Source organism: Erithacus rubecula, assembly GCF_903797595.1.
Source record: "Erithacus rubecula genome assembly, chromosome: 27".
NCBI lineage: Eukaryota > Metazoa > Chordata > Aves > Passeriformes > Muscicapidae > Erithacus > Erithacus rubecula.
In genome coordinates this window covers 437,360-451,966 of record NC_136679.1, presented here as the reverse complement: position 1 = coordinate 451,966, position 14,607 = coordinate 437,360, and the positions used below count along the sequence as shown (strand labels likewise).

Sequence of the window (14,607 nt, the reverse complement as noted above, 5' to 3'; positions counted from 1 at the left end):
CGGCCGCGGCGGGCGCTCGGCGGGGCCCCCCGGCTGCGAGCGGGCGCGGGCTGCGCTGCGCGGCGCGGCCGCCGGGGGCGCTGCGGCGGCGCCCCCCGCCCCCCCCGCCTCCTCCCCGTCCTCCTCCTCCTTCCCCCCGGTGCATTCTCCGGCTGACGGGAGGGGGAGGGCAGGGAAGGAGCCCGGCCGCCATTTTCGAGCCGCGCCGCCGCCGCGCTCGCCCGGAGCAGGGGGGGACCGGGCGCGCCGACGAGGAGCGCCGCAGCGCCCGCTCCGCCCCAGCGCTCCGAGCCGGGGGCGGGGGGGCCCCGCTCCCCCCCTCCCCCCCCCCACCCCCAGCACTGCGGCCGCCGAGGGACGCGGGCGAGCCCATCCCCCGTTCCGCCGGGGCGGGCGGGGGGGGCGCCGGGGGTGGCGGCGCCGCGGCCGCCGCCGCTCGTCCCGGGGGGGCCCGCTCGGTTTGTTTGCCAACTGCGCCCGTTCTGCCGCGGCCGAGCCCGCCCGGACCGCGCTCGCCGCTCGTCACGTGGTAGGTGCCGCTCGCCCCGCGCCCGCCGCCCCGCGCCCGCCGCGCCTCCCTCCCCCGCCGCCCCTTTGTTAGCGCCGCCGCGCCCCGCCGGGCCCCGCCGCCGCCGCGCCCCAACTTCTCCCGGCGCCCCCCCCCGCCCTTCCCCCCCCGGTGCGGCGGGAAGTGCGGGGGTCGCGGCGGGAGAGCCGCCCCGCACACCCCCCCCCCCCCCCCGCGCCCGCCGCCCCCGGTGCTGCGTCTGCCCGGGGCGGGGGGGCGCCGCGGGCGGGGGGCGGCGGCGCCGCGCTCGATCGGAATCGCGGCCCGGGGGTCCCGCAGGGTCGGGCCGGGGCCTCTCACGTGGCCGCTGCCCCCGGGGAGGGGAAGGGACGGGAGGGACCGAGCGGGGGGGGGGGGGGGGCACCGTTCCCTAACCCGGTGGGAAAGGGGGGCTGGGGGGGGGGGGGGCACACGCGAAGTTTTAAAAGTAAACAGAAAAAAAAAATTAAATTGCATAACCTCGAAGCTTGCAAAACGCGTGGAGGGAGCAGGTCCCGCGGCCCCAAATCCGCCTGGAAAATAGGAGCGGAGCGGTGCCGGTAATCCCGGTGGGCTGTCACCGGCGGGAGCCGTGTCACCGGGCGCTCGCCCTGCTCCCGGGGTGCACAATAGCGTCATTTTCCAGGTGCCTTCGAGCTCCAACACCCTTTCGCTGTATTTACTTTAGAGCCGCATATTTTGTATTTTTATTTATTTCGAGCCGGCCTTGCCGATCCAGGATTATTTCCCCCAAAACAGGCTGGAAGAGTCCGGCTATCCTGAAATGCTTTCCGTGATCCCTACGTGTGTTTACTTCCATCACAGGATTAGCATCTTCCAGTGCTTGGTTACGGAGAAATTTCCATCATTGGGGCATAAATGAGGGTCATGTAGGAGGAAAAATACGGCAGCTAAATGTATCGGGAACTAAACTTATTTTCTCCCCCTAAATTAGACCCACCTTGCAAACCGAGGTGTCATCCGTCCTCTGCTTAAATTCGTGTCCAGGTGGAGCAGAAGGCAGGCACTCCATAGATTATATTCCCTGTTATGTAAAATGCACTTGAATGACAAACTGTAGTTTTCCATGAAACCGGTCAGGATATGGGAGGAACTGCAGGTTTTTATTTGTTTTGACTGACCATTATATTTTGAACTGGTTTGGGCCGCGGCGGTGTCGGCGGTTACATCATGTCATGTGTTGTGTCCAGGGTGCTTTGTGCCTCTAAAAATAAGGTGAGGAAGGGGCCGGTTCCGGGGCCCGGGCTGCGGGTCGGTCCCGTGCCCGGGGCAGAACATCCCGGGCTGTGTGAGGTGTGACGGGCCAGGCCTCTGTCTGTGTACAGGCCTTTTCTTTCTAAAACCATATTTGTCCTTTTTATAGCCTTTGTTTTCATGGAGGAACCTCTGATGCTCTTCCCTGCTTTAGCGTATCCTCTTGGATTTCCATTCTGGCACGGGAACAGCGACGCGCCTCAAGCTGATGATATATTTTTTTTCTTTAATTGAGAAGTCAGCAGCCTTTTAAATGGGTGGAGGGGGCAATGGGGGAGAGAACAGGGAGCCCCGGGCTGGTGCTGGGGCTGCTTGGAGCCCGGTTCCCCCTGCCTGGTTCTCTGCCCTGTTCCCTGCCTGGTTCCCAGCCCATTCCCCAGCCTGGTTCTCTGCCTGGTTCTCTGCTCGGTTCCCCCATCCCATTCCCCTGTCCGGTTCTCTACCTGGTTCCCCCAACCCAGTTCCCTGCCCGGTTCCCCCAGCCATTCCCCAGCCCGGTTCCGTGCCCAGTTCCCCCAGCCATTCTCCATCCCAGTTCCCCCTGCCTGGTTCTCAGCCCGTTCCCCAGCCCTGTTCGTGCCCGGTTCCCTGCTCTATTCCCCAGCCCGGTTCCCTGCCCTATTCCCCAGCCCGTTCCCAGCCCGGTTCCCTGCCCTATTCCCCAGCCCGTTCCCAGCCCGGTTCCCTGCCCTATTCCCCAGCCCGTTCCCAGCCCGGTTCCCTGCCCTATTCCCCAGCCCATTCCCAGCCCGGTTCCCTGCTCTATTCCCCAGCCCGTTCCCAGCCCGGTTCCCTGCCCTATTCCCCAGCCCATTCCCAGCCCATTCCCAGCCCGGTTCCCGCCCGCCCCCGCAGCACTCACGGCCTGGCCTGGCCTGCCTTTGGCACGGCACGGATGGTGCTGGTGCTGGTGTTTTTTCCCTGTAGCCTCACTGCCAAGGTAGCACAGCTGTGTGGGGCTTAATGGATTGATATGCTGCAGGAGCAGTTAATTGTGGAACTTGGTTGTGGTACTGTTATAGCTGATTTGTAATGATTTAGCAATGAGGAATGACTTGTGTTCCCTCGTCAGAGGTGATAAAGCAGCAGATGACCAGGCAGATGTGGCTGTGGGTTTCTCTTACGCCTTTTTTCCCCTCTTTTGCATTTTATTTATTTTTTTAATGCAGTATTTCAGTCCCATTTGCTCCTGGAGATCATCCGGTAACCGGAGAGCTGGTGAGAGTGTGACATCATGCAAGGCAGGGGTGAAAACTGAGCGGTTCTGTGACCAAAGTCACTTCCTTTTGCCCTGTTTCTAACTCGTGTTTTGGTGAAGGCCACTGCCATTATCTAATGAACGCCCGGAACAAAGCCTGGCTCTGGAGTTGTGCACTCCACCCTGCCCTGCTCAGGCTGCTCTTGCTGCCTGTCCTCAGGAGCCTCAGAAGCCTTTTCCAGGCAGGTGAAGATAAGGCCTGAGGGTGTTCCCAGCCCAGGGAAAGGGTGAAGCTTGGGGAGTGGGAGAAAGGGCAAGCAGCACATAGTTTTATTTATGGGCTTTCCCCCCATCGCCTTCCATATCACTTTCCTCTTCTGGAAAATTAACTTTTTCTGGGACCATTTTTTGAGAGTAGGTCAGTGCTATCCCAGCCCAAACCAAAACACCACCTGATTTTGCATTTCTCTGTCTTTTTTTACTGGACTATGAGCAGAAACAGGTGGGTCAATTTAGGCCTAAATAGGAATTTAATTCCTGGAAGGGTCTCGGGTGGAGCACGTAGTGATGAGACCAAACACTGAGTAAGTTCTGCAGGATCATGTAGTGATGAGACCAAACAGTGAGTAAGTTCTGCAGCCTGGCTCTCAGTGTTTGTCCTTGCAGTAAAGGTCCCTGAGCCCTGGGCAGGTGATGGAGCAGCAGCGTTTCCGTTCTGCCTTTTGTAAATACCCAGTCCCTGCTCATGACTTCCAGGAATACAATGTCTGTCTGCAATGAAAAGCAGCAAAGGCTCCGTTTGAAAATCCTTCCCTGTAAACAGGAGTTGGGCTGTGCGTTTGAGGGTGCAGATTTCTGTGACAAATCGTTTAAATTGGAATAAAAGCTTTCTGTTCTTTCTCAGCTGGGCCAGGAGTTGTCAGACCCAAATCAGCAGGAGTCTGGGTGATGCAGGCCTTGAGTAAACATAATTCCATTAAACCCTGGTCAGCCCAGTTCAGAGCTGGGCTCCTGGAGGAGGAGGGTTTGGATAAGGTCTTGTTCAGGTTTTTAAAGATGGAAAACCAGTCTGGATCTCTCCTGCCACGAGGTGCAGCCAGCAGGTGACTGCCAGAGTTTGGAGAGTGAGACAAATGGAGAAATGGGAGATGTTAGTATTTGGGAAGACTTAATTCTGGAGAGCAGAGCTTGCAGTGCAGTGTCTGAGTTTAGAGATGAAACTGCTGTTTATCTGATACAACCAGGGAGAAAGGTAACAAAATCAAATCTCAGCAGGGGAAATGGGGGTAGCTGTCAGCCTGAGCAGGCCTCGTCCTCATCTCTGCCTGAATTCATCTCTTGCTGCAAACTTTTTTTTTTTTCAGATTTGGTGAAAAGTATAATTGAAATATGTACTTGTGTATTGGGAGCTTCTGGAGGCCTCAGAGGCCTTAGCAGGAGGTGGACCTTCAAGGTTTCCCATTTTCAGCTCTTGGGAAACATCTCTGTGCAATCTCTGTAACTCCTGTGCAGCTGGGGATGTGATGGGAGGGTTTCTATCAGGTGCTTTGTGCTCAGTGAGGGGAGCAAGCCCAGCTCAGGCTGTACCTGAGGTGTGAGTGAGGTGTGAGTGAGCATCACCTTCATTGCCCCAGTCTGTGCATCCCGAGCGCTTCTGCTGCTGCTTTCTTCTGAAATACTCAGCTGAAAATGGGAATATTAAGGTGGTGCCACTTTTTGGGGCAGGGGGGTGTTGAGAGTTTTGGGAACAGTTAGGAGCTTTTGAGCAAAGGTGGGTGTGACTCTACCCAGTGAATGAAAACGTGTCTTTAAAGTTAAAAGGCAATTCTGTTTTTTGTTTAACTTGCTCCCTGAGTCCTGAGTTCACTTTTTCATATTTTCTGGGCAACTTGCCCAGATTATGTGAAAGAAAAACAAAATCTTTCTGATACTGGATGGGGGAGACACGGATTTCACAATTAAAGCTTTTAAAATTTTTTTTTTATTTTTTGTCTCTGACAGGCTGCTGCTTTCTGCAGATATCCCATTACTATTTTTGAACCACATTTCTTGTCATTTGACTCTAAACTGCAACTTTGTTCTGCAGAGTAGCTTAACAACAATGTGTATTTTTATCTCTAGCCCCTTAATTTTCCAGGTGAAGGCATTCTTGCTTTTTAGTTATTCACTTTTCCAGATTTTTTGGCAGTTAATCTTGCTTTGTGGCTTCTGTTTTCTTTCTGACATCATATTGATGAAACCTCCTTTACCTCAGATGATGCAACTGGTTTGGTTTATTTATATCCAGTAAGAATTCACGGGTGTAAGAGAGAATTATTCTTGCAGAAGGAGATCTCAGAGTAACCAGATCCTGCCACTCACATGGACAAGGAAGTGGAAACATCAGCTTTTAGTTTAATCTTGAGGACTTCTCTTTGGAAGCAAAACTGGAGCTCAGTAATATTTCTGGGATGTTCCTACTGTTAAAATTCTTATTTTTCCCTGGGAAATTAGGTGCAGGTCTGTAGTGTTAATAGCTGTGGAATGTACTCATGTGTGTATTGTAAAAATCTGTGGTTCTTGTGTATGTTCTTAACCCTTTTTTAATCAATATTTTTTAAAAAGAGCCTGTTTCCCAAATGTGGGTCATTGCAAGCACACAGTCTGCACGTGATAACTGGCTTATCAATAAGGTGATCGTCCTGCACTTGCCTGTCACGTTTCCTTAATTAAAGCTTTGGGAGTTGCTTCTCATGTCAATCCCTTTCTAAATTGGTCAAGAGCTGTCCTACAACTACAGAATGTTGAGAGCTGAGAACAGAAGCACGTAGAGAATCTGTTATGTAGAATAGTCCTAACTTTGGTAGATGGACGTTGTGGATGTGGAAATTGTTTGTAGGGCTCAGGGAGTTGTTGTGTGTTGTTACCTGCTGAGGTTAGCACAGATGATGTGTTTTACTGCAAAATGAAGTGCAGAGGGATTTTATTTTAGCAAGTTCGGGGGTTTTTTGTGTGCTTTGTTTTGGTTTTTTGACTGAAACATATTTGTAACCACACGGATTCAAGAGTTGGCTGCACTGTTGATTTGTAGTGGGGGAGGAGAGGGGAAGTGGGAATTGGTAGAATACTCACTTCCTTCAGGGGAACTTTGCTTTTATTGCTTCTAACAGCACCTCTGTGTAGGTCAGGAAATGGGTGCTGGGGAGAGCTTGGGCTGGGGGGGTGTCAGGCTGCAGGAGTCTGGGACAATGTCTGGGATTCAAACCAGAACCCAGGAGCATAAACCTGTGAGGTGTGTGTGTGCAGGGAGGGATGGAGGGCACAGGTGACAGTGCCACGGTGGGGTTGGTGTCTGGAGGAGAGCAGGGACAGCCCTTCTTGCTCCCCAGGAAACTTCCACAAAGAATTCAGGGAGCCAAAACTTCCTGTGTTTGTTTTGGGCTTATTTTCTGAGGTACTGCACAAAATCATGTGCTTGGAAACCCAGTTCTCCTTTCAATGTGTGATTGTAGGATAGGGTTTTAGAAGCAGAGGCTGTTGAATAAGTCAGCAGGCAGGGGGATTGTTTTCAGGGGTGTCATGACCTGGTGCTGCTCGGGGTGTAGGGTGACTGGAAGTGTTCCTGCTGCCCCTGCCTCCCATGGCTGCCCCAATCCTATTCCCAGTGTCCCAGCCCTGTTCCCAGCCCCGTTCCCAGTGCTCCCCACTGTTCCCAGTGCTCCCCACTGTTCCCAGCCCCATTCCCAGTGCTCCCCACTGTTCCCAGCCCCATTCCCAGTGCTCCCCACTGTTCCCAGTGCTCCCCACTGTTCCCAGCCCCATTCCCAGTGCTCCCCACTGTTCCCAGCCCCATTCCCAGTGCTCCCCACTGTTCCCAGTGCTCCCCACTGTTCCCAGCCCCATTCCCAGTGCTCCCCACTGTTCCCAGTGCTCCCTGGCTGCCCCAGCCCCATTCCCAGTGCCTGCCCTGCAGTTTGGGTGAAGGCTGCTGGTGGCTCTGGTGGCTCTGGTGGCCTCGTGCCCTCCTGGGGAGCCAGGGAAGGTGCCTGAGTTATGGTTATCCTGGTTTTACCTGCCTGCTGCAGCCTTTCATCCTGGCTCTGTTAATTACTGCTAAGTGCTCTGGCACTGCTCTGCTTCTGGAGGGAGCCTGAGGAGGGTTCATCCAGCATGAGCTAAGGCAGGCTGTGAACACCCTGATCCCCCAGCACAGGGGCTGGGGCTGGGGCCAGTTCCCCTGGCACTGCTCCACCAGCAGGGCTTGTGCCACTGCAGAGGCCTCTTGTCCCACCAGTGTCACCCTGAGTGCTGGGAATTGAGGACCCTTGGCAGGGAACAGTGAAAAAAAGGGACCCGTGGGTGCTCACATGGATCTGCTGATGGGGGCAGCAGCTTCAGTAGAACCTGCCAGCTCAACTTGGGTCCAGGAGTAGGGAACAGACTGGGGATAATTCTTGGGATTATTGGAAGACTTGCCAGAATGCTCTGCAGGTTCCTGAGACTGTGTGAATGACCTTCCTTTCCCATTCTGTGACCTTTTCTTTTCTTTGTTCTCCTTCCTCAGAAATGCCTTAACACTTTCTCCCCTCCAATTCCCTGTTAGGAAGAAATTCCTGATAAGTGTAATACAGCTTTAATAACAACCCACACTTAGAAACAGAGGGAGGGAACACGCTTACAAATGTTTCTTAATGCCTTTTCCAGGGTTGCTCATAAAAGTAGTGATCTAATTCAGTGTTAGAGAAGCCAGTGCTGTCCAGCACACAGAGATTTTATAAGGACTCAAATAAAATTAAAAAATAGACCAAATAACTTTTGGAGGTCATCTTTAAGCTACCAGAACAAAGCCTTATTCTAAGGGGAGGCTCTCCAGGCTTCCAAAGTATTCTGAATGCTGTCCACTCCATGAAGAGTGGAGCCAAGGAGGATTGCAGGGGCTTAGCAGGGAGATTTGCTGGTTTCAGGTGGGTTTGCTAACCTGGAGGAAAAGGCAGTGTCAAAGTTTTGCTTCCATTTCCCATTTCTGTTAATTCAAGTTGATGACCTGTGAATTAAAACTGCAGCCTGCAACTCCTGCAAGCTGCTGGCTGGCTGTGGTGCAGAGCAGGTTCATTCATGCAGAGTCCTGTGGCACCAAGGCAGATTGCTGCTCTCTGCATTGGGGTTTCTGGAGCCACTGTGGTGACTCTGCAGAGCCCTGAGCCAGAGTTCCCTCTGGAAAGGAAACCCAGATCCTTCTGCAGAACTGAGAATTTGTTAGGGGCAGCCATTCCCAGTGTGTCTCTGGTGGAGGTCTGGGAGGGAGGCTGGAGTGGAGGAAGTCTTTATTCTGACAGTCTTCCTCCCTCCTCTCCCAAGGGTGTCTTAGCTACAAGTGGAAAGTTCCCTGCAAGTTCCTTTTTTAAAATTTCTTCCCTGAATAGCCATGTTCAGTTTTTATTTATGGACCCAAATGGTGACTAAGAGCCATTTTCAGTGAGTGTGGCCTAAACTTTTAGACATGCAGATCCTTTTTCAGTAAGGATAAAGTGCAGTTGATGACAGAATGCCCTAAGGTCTGTGAGGAGGGGATTTGGGAGGCCTGAACCCACCTCCAGCATCTTGATACTTCTGCTGCAGCTGGGTGAGCTCAGGGTGCCTTCCCAAGTCATTTTGGGATTCTAGGACCATGGAGGGGCTGTCTTTTGGATGTGGTGAGGGGCTGGACAGTTGGATGTGTGTACTTGTAGGAAACCACAAAGAATTTTGAGCCTTCCCTCCGTGGGAATGTGGGTTTGTTTCTCTAACTCATCTCACAAAAATTCAGGTTCTAGTACTTTGGTTTTCAGCTTTCATCCCTGTTACATAGAAGCACCTGGATCTGATGTTGGGAGCAACTGGATGAGCCCAGAAACAGAACTGGCTGTGAAATTTTCCTTGTTAAACATATTAAAGATAGTCCTTGCTTTTCCTGTAAAGTGGTGCATTAATTTGGTCATTGGGGTGTGTTAATGAACAGCTGCAACAAGTTTATGCAAATTTATGTGAAATTAGAGGATTGGCATATCAGGCAAGAGATCAGGGCAACTTTTTTATTATTAAGTTGACATTGAAATATCTTAGGAAGATGCTAAATAACTTCAGCAGTAAAAGGAAAATCAAGTAACTGTTTCACTGGCAGCACAGCCAGTACTGTGGGTTATTTGAATGCAGTTTTAAAAGGCATTTTAAAACACTGGCAGTTTTAGTGGTAAGGAAGGTGGGTGAATGGCCAGGTGGATGAGAAGAGGTTGCAGTATGGAGAATGAAGAGTCTCTAGTTATTTCTCAGTTTGTTTGCTCTAGTTGAGTTAAACCCAGGCTTGCTGTGACAGTCAGTGTGGAACTGCTCTGTGTGTGTGTGGGTTAATCTTTATCCATGCTCTTGAAAGAGAAATGGGAATTGCTAACACTGGAAATCACCTGGCTCATTCGGAAATGCCCTTCTGGGAAAGTAGGTTTCATATACACCAGGGAAGAGACTTGCTTGAAATCCAAGTTTCAGGGAAGCGGTGGGGTTTCTTCAGCCACTGGGAGTTTAAGCATATGGAGATTTGTTCCCCTCAAGCCCTGTCTGTATTACATGTTATAGTCAAACTTGTCATTTTTAAGACCCCTGAGCTGGCAGTAGAAGCACTGAAAAGTATTTCATAGGTGTAGCTCAGGGATTTTAGTGATGAAGTTGGCGAGGTGCTGGCATTGAGGAATAGGAGCATCCAGGGCTGGAGGAAGGGTTGTGGGATAAAGTGTAAGGTGGGAGCAGCAGCTGGGGACAGGCCTGAGCTTTGGGAGCTGCTGGGCTTGGGGTGGGTGGTGTTGCTGTTCCCAGGTGCAGGGCTGGGGCGAGGAGGAGGAGGAGGAGGAGGAGGGGGGCTGCGCTGGGCACAGAGTTGGGTCTGTTGCTCCGGTGCAGGGCTGGGGCTCCGGGGAGGAGGAGGAGGAGGAGGAGGAGGGGGCTGCGCTGGGCGCAGAACTGGGTCTGTTGCTCCAGTGCAGGGCTGGGGCTCGGGGGAGGAGGAGGAGGAGGAGGAGGGGGCTGCACTGGGCGCAGAGCTGGGTCTGTTGCTCCAGTGCAGGGCTGGGGCTCGGGCTCGGAGGAGGAGGAGGAGGAGGAGGAGGAGGGGGCTGCACTGGGCGCAGAGCTGGGTCTGTTGCTCCAGTGCAGGGCTGGGGCTCAGAGGAGGAGGAGGAGGAGGGGGCTGCGCTGGGCGCAGAGCTGGGCCTGTTGCTCCAGTGCAGGGCTGGGGCTCAGAGGAGGAGGAGGAGGAGGGGGCTGCACTGGGCGCAGAGCTGGGTCTGTTGCTCTGGTGCAGGGCTGGGGCTCGGGCTCAGAGGAGGAGGAGGAGGAGGGGGCTGCGCTGGGCGCAGAGCTGGGCCTGTTGCTCCGTGCTGAGCTGTGCTTCCCTCCCCTGCAGGCTGGGAGGCCCTGGAGCTGGAGCTGCAGCTGGAGCCGGCCTCGGCAGCGGGACCGCCTGCACCTCCCGCGGCTCGGTGCTGAATGGCTGCGATGGCGCCCGCTCTCACTGACGCCGCCGCCGAAGCTCACCACATCCGATTCAAGCTGGCTCCCCCGTCCTCCACCTTGTCTCCTGGCAGTGCCGAGAGCAACGGCAACGCCGGCAGCATCCTCCTGGCCGCCAACGGCACCAAAAGGAAAGCCATCGCTCCGGAGGACCCCGCTCTGGATTTCAGAAACAGCCCTACCAAGGAAGAGCTGGGCAAGCTGCAGCCGCTAGTGGCCTCTTATCTCTGCTCGGATGTAACATCTGTCTCTTCAAAAGAGCCTCTGAAGCTGCAAGGAGTCTTCAACAAGCAGACAGTCCTTAAATCTCACTCTCTCTTATCTCAGTCCTTTTTGAAAACAAGCGATCTATTGGGGAGGCAACCGGTGTTGGAATTCACTTTGGAGAATCTCAAAACAATGAGTACTAATAGCCAGCCGCCTCTCCCGCAAGCGCCTGTCAATGGCTTGGCCAAGAAGTTGGCCAAAAGTACCAACCCAGACCACGAGAACTCCAGTTCTGTGAACGGCGGGAAGTGCGCTCCCGCTGCCCTGCAGACTGCTGACTGCAACGCGGGAGGTTCTGAGCTGGGGGACGCGAAGACGGGCCTGAGCAATTGCACTGTTGCACACAGAAGCCTTGATGCGGAGCACGCCGCTGCCCTGGGCGGCGGCGCGGCGAGCAGGGGCTGCGCGGGGCCGCGGGCGCCCGGCGCGGGCAGCGGCCGGCCCGAGGAGCAGAGCGCGGCGCCGGGGCCCCAGCGCGGCGCCCTGGGCTCCGAGATGAGGACCAGGGCCCTGCTGCGGCGGCAGGCCGACATCGAGAGCCGCGCCCGGCGCCTGCAGAAGCGCCTGCAGGTGGTGCAGGCCAAGCAGGTGGAGAGGCACATCCAGCAGCAGCTGGGCGGCTTCCTGGAGAAAACGCTGAGCAAGCTGCCGGCTCTGGACCCGCTGCGGCACCGCGGGCAGCTGATGCTGACCAGGAAGGCAGAGGCGGCCCTGAGGAAAGCCGCGAGCGACGCGGCCGCTTCGGAGGGCCTGAGCAACTTCCTGAAGAGCGATTCCATCTCGGAGGAGCTGGGGCGGTTCACGGCCAGCGGCATGGCCACCCTGCGCTGCAGCGAGCGGGCCTTCGACTCGGACGCCACCGACAGCAGCTCGGGCGGAGAGTCGGACGTGGAGGAGGAGGAACTGGGCAGAGCTGACCCCGAGCAGCCCCACGTCCCACTGTGAGTAGCAGCCGTCGGTCCCTCTCGCTGCGGGGGTGGAAGGTGCAGAGAAACACGGTTTTTGTAGGAGCCCTGCGTTTTGGATGGTCTTGGGTCAAAGAGTCGGTAACTAGCGTGATCTTGGCTTCGGTGGTTTGCAGCACTGGAGATAAAATTCCTGATGCTCGCTGGAAGGAGCTTTGGTTTTTCTGGAGCAGCAAGTGGTGCAGATCACGGCTGGCTGGAGGTGTGAGCTGCAGGTGCAAAGCCAGAATGCCATTAGGAGTTCTCTCCAAGGTGCTTTGGTCCTTCTCCTGAAAGGAAAAGTTTGTTGGTTTTCAACAGGAATATTTGTTGTAAATCTGTTGTGTAAAGTAAGGCCGGTCTGAATCAGTGTAACTGACAGCGTATTTATGATTGGGGAATTATTTTATTTGTTAAATTAAGAGCTTGGAAAAAAAGCACTCTGAAAGGACTTGGTTCAAGTGCCAGCGGAAGCGTGAAGCAAGTGTGTTCTCTTCTTGAATCTGGGAAATTATTGCTGGGAATTTTCTTCTTGCCTGTGAGTTGCATTAAGTGATGACAACAGCTTTATAATTATGCTGTTAACTGGATGCTGTTTACATAAGTATTAGGTGTCAGTTTGTGTGTGGAGGAGGAAGATCCTTCTCAAGGCAAAAGGTCTTGAGACAGGTCAGGGAAGAAGGGAAACTTTTGTTCCAAACCCAGAATTTTCCCTGCGTGTGCATACCACAGTATTTTGCAAAAATCTCTTAAAAGGCCACGTTCAGTGTCCAGTCTGTGAAATCTTGCTTGCATCAGTAGATGATCTCTTCCACCCTGCTGGACCTTTTGAACCTCAGCCTGTGAAGTATCACTGTGGCCAAGACAAAGGTCCCTGCATGGGCACAGGGGTCCTGGCTGGGCTGCCCAAGGCTTTCCCACCCAGGATTCAGCATTCCTGAGCTGCCCTGGGGTTGTCCAGGTCTCTGGAGAAATTACTGGGTGGATTTGGATACCTGTTGTCCAGAGTGTGTTGGTGGCTGGTCGAGGTGTGGCACATTTCACTGAGCTGGGTGGATGTGAGCAGTGGGCACTTGGTAACTCCAGCAGCATCCTCTGGGAACATGCTGGTGTGCATGAGTGCAGATAACCAGATGTCACAGCTTTTGAATATGAAATTCTGCTAAATGTCACATTATGTTTGGGCTGGTGGCACAGGATGAATTTCTGCATGTGAAGTCATAAATGGGGCTTGAGTTTGGGTTTCTCCCAGTGCAAAGCTGGTAGCTAGCTGATCATCCTGGGTGGACATAAAGAGGTTCCTGTGCTGTTAGAAACAAGAGCTTATTAACTTTATTCCTGTTTTGCAAGGTCCAAAAACTTACTGTTGGGATTAATAGTAGAATTGTATTTCTAATCTTGTAGTAGTTATTGGAGGAGACATTTGATTAAAAATCTGTCAAAAGTAGTATTATATTTCCCATACTGTGGGTCTCATGGCTTCACGTGTTGTCTAGCAAAGTGAAATTTCCTTGCCCCTCCTCCTAATCCCAAGAGGAAGTGCAGCATTCAGAGACACGGCGCGTGAAATTCTCTGCTGACTTTTTCCGCCCTTTGTGTTAGTCATGCCTCGAGTTCTGAGTGCTCTTAAAAAGCCAAAGATTTGAAAGCTCATAAAAAGGCTGATCCCTCTATTGTCTCTGGCTTTAGGAGCTGGTGTGTGTGCACACTGGCATCTAGGCCAGGCCCAGCAAAGCTGGTTTCAGGTTGGTGCTGTGACATCAGCCCCAGCCTGGCACTGCCAGCGCTCCCTGCCTGCTGCTGTTTGTTTGTGGAACTCCTCAAGCCAACCTGAAGAGCTGGCCCAAGCTTCTGAGCATCTCCAAATGCCATTCTTTTCCAGCAGTGTGAGAGGTAGGAAGGGAAGAGCCAGGTTTTCCACTGGGAAGCTGCCGTGGGCCAGCTGGAGATGCAGAGCCATTGTTGTGCACAGGCTGCAATTTTTGTCTTTCTGAATTTACTTCTTAGAAGGAACAGGTGACCTCTGATTATTTTAATTGTGATAGTGAGACAGAATATCTAAGTGTGCACTGGAGACATTCCAAGCCCACCTGGACTTGTTGCTGTGTAACCTGCTTTAGGGGACCCTGCCTTGGCAGGGGCTGGGGCTGGGTGATCTGCAGGGGTCCCTTCCAGCCCCAGTGATTCTGTACCCTTCTCATTGCTGGGTCACTGTGCCTTGGTTCTGCAGTGCTTCTGGGTGCTTTCCCCCCAAAAACTGCTCATTGCTGGGTCACTGTGGCTTGGTTCTGCAGTGCTTCTGGGTGCTTTCACCCCCAAAAACTGCTCATTGCTGGGTCACTGTGCCTTGGTTCTGCAGTGCTTCTGGGTGCCTTCCCCCCAAAAAACTGCTCTTTGCTTCCAGACTTCAGTGGGAGTTGTGCCACAAGGAGTGTCTGGGACCTGCTGGCCTTGAGTGGCCATGTCACCAACCACCTCTGAGATTCAAGTAGAAGCACCCAAAAGAGACAAAGACATGTTTACATCATGCTTAGATAAGAGCTGACCTTTGAGTTTTTCTGGTGTGGTGGCATTCCAGAATCAGTATCTGGTCAAGGACAGGCTTTGAAGCATTTGTTCTATTCTGACCATGATCTCAGCTGTGGAGCACCATCTCCCAGGGAAATGGGGAGGCACCAGAGCTGGTGGGTCCTTCTGAAGCTCTGCAGAGCTGCTGTCCTGCAGGTGCATAACCAGCCCATGGTGTGATGCAGAAACAGAGCAGGCAGGATTCCTTCCACCTCTGGGAAGCCCAGCCAGCCTTGGCTTGCTCTGAGGAGCTGCTGCTGCTCAGGCTGCCCTGGGCAGGGCAGGAGTGT

At 53.6% G+C, this 14,607-nt stretch overlaps 1 protein-coding gene across 1 annotated transcript in view; it reads left to right on the top strand.

Moving 5' to 3' along the window:
- The first annotated feature begins 10,437 nt into the window (after positions 1–10,437).
- KANSL1 (KAT8 regulatory NSL complex subunit 1) overlaps positions 10,438–14,607 on the top strand; it is a 58,715-nt gene continuing 54,545 nt past the window's right edge. The window contains 1 exon segment of the mRNA XM_079327573.1: positions 10,438–11,746. Coding sequence (XP_079183699.1) covers positions 10,515–11,746 — 1,232 coding nt within the window. The 5' untranslated portion in view covers positions 10,438–10,514.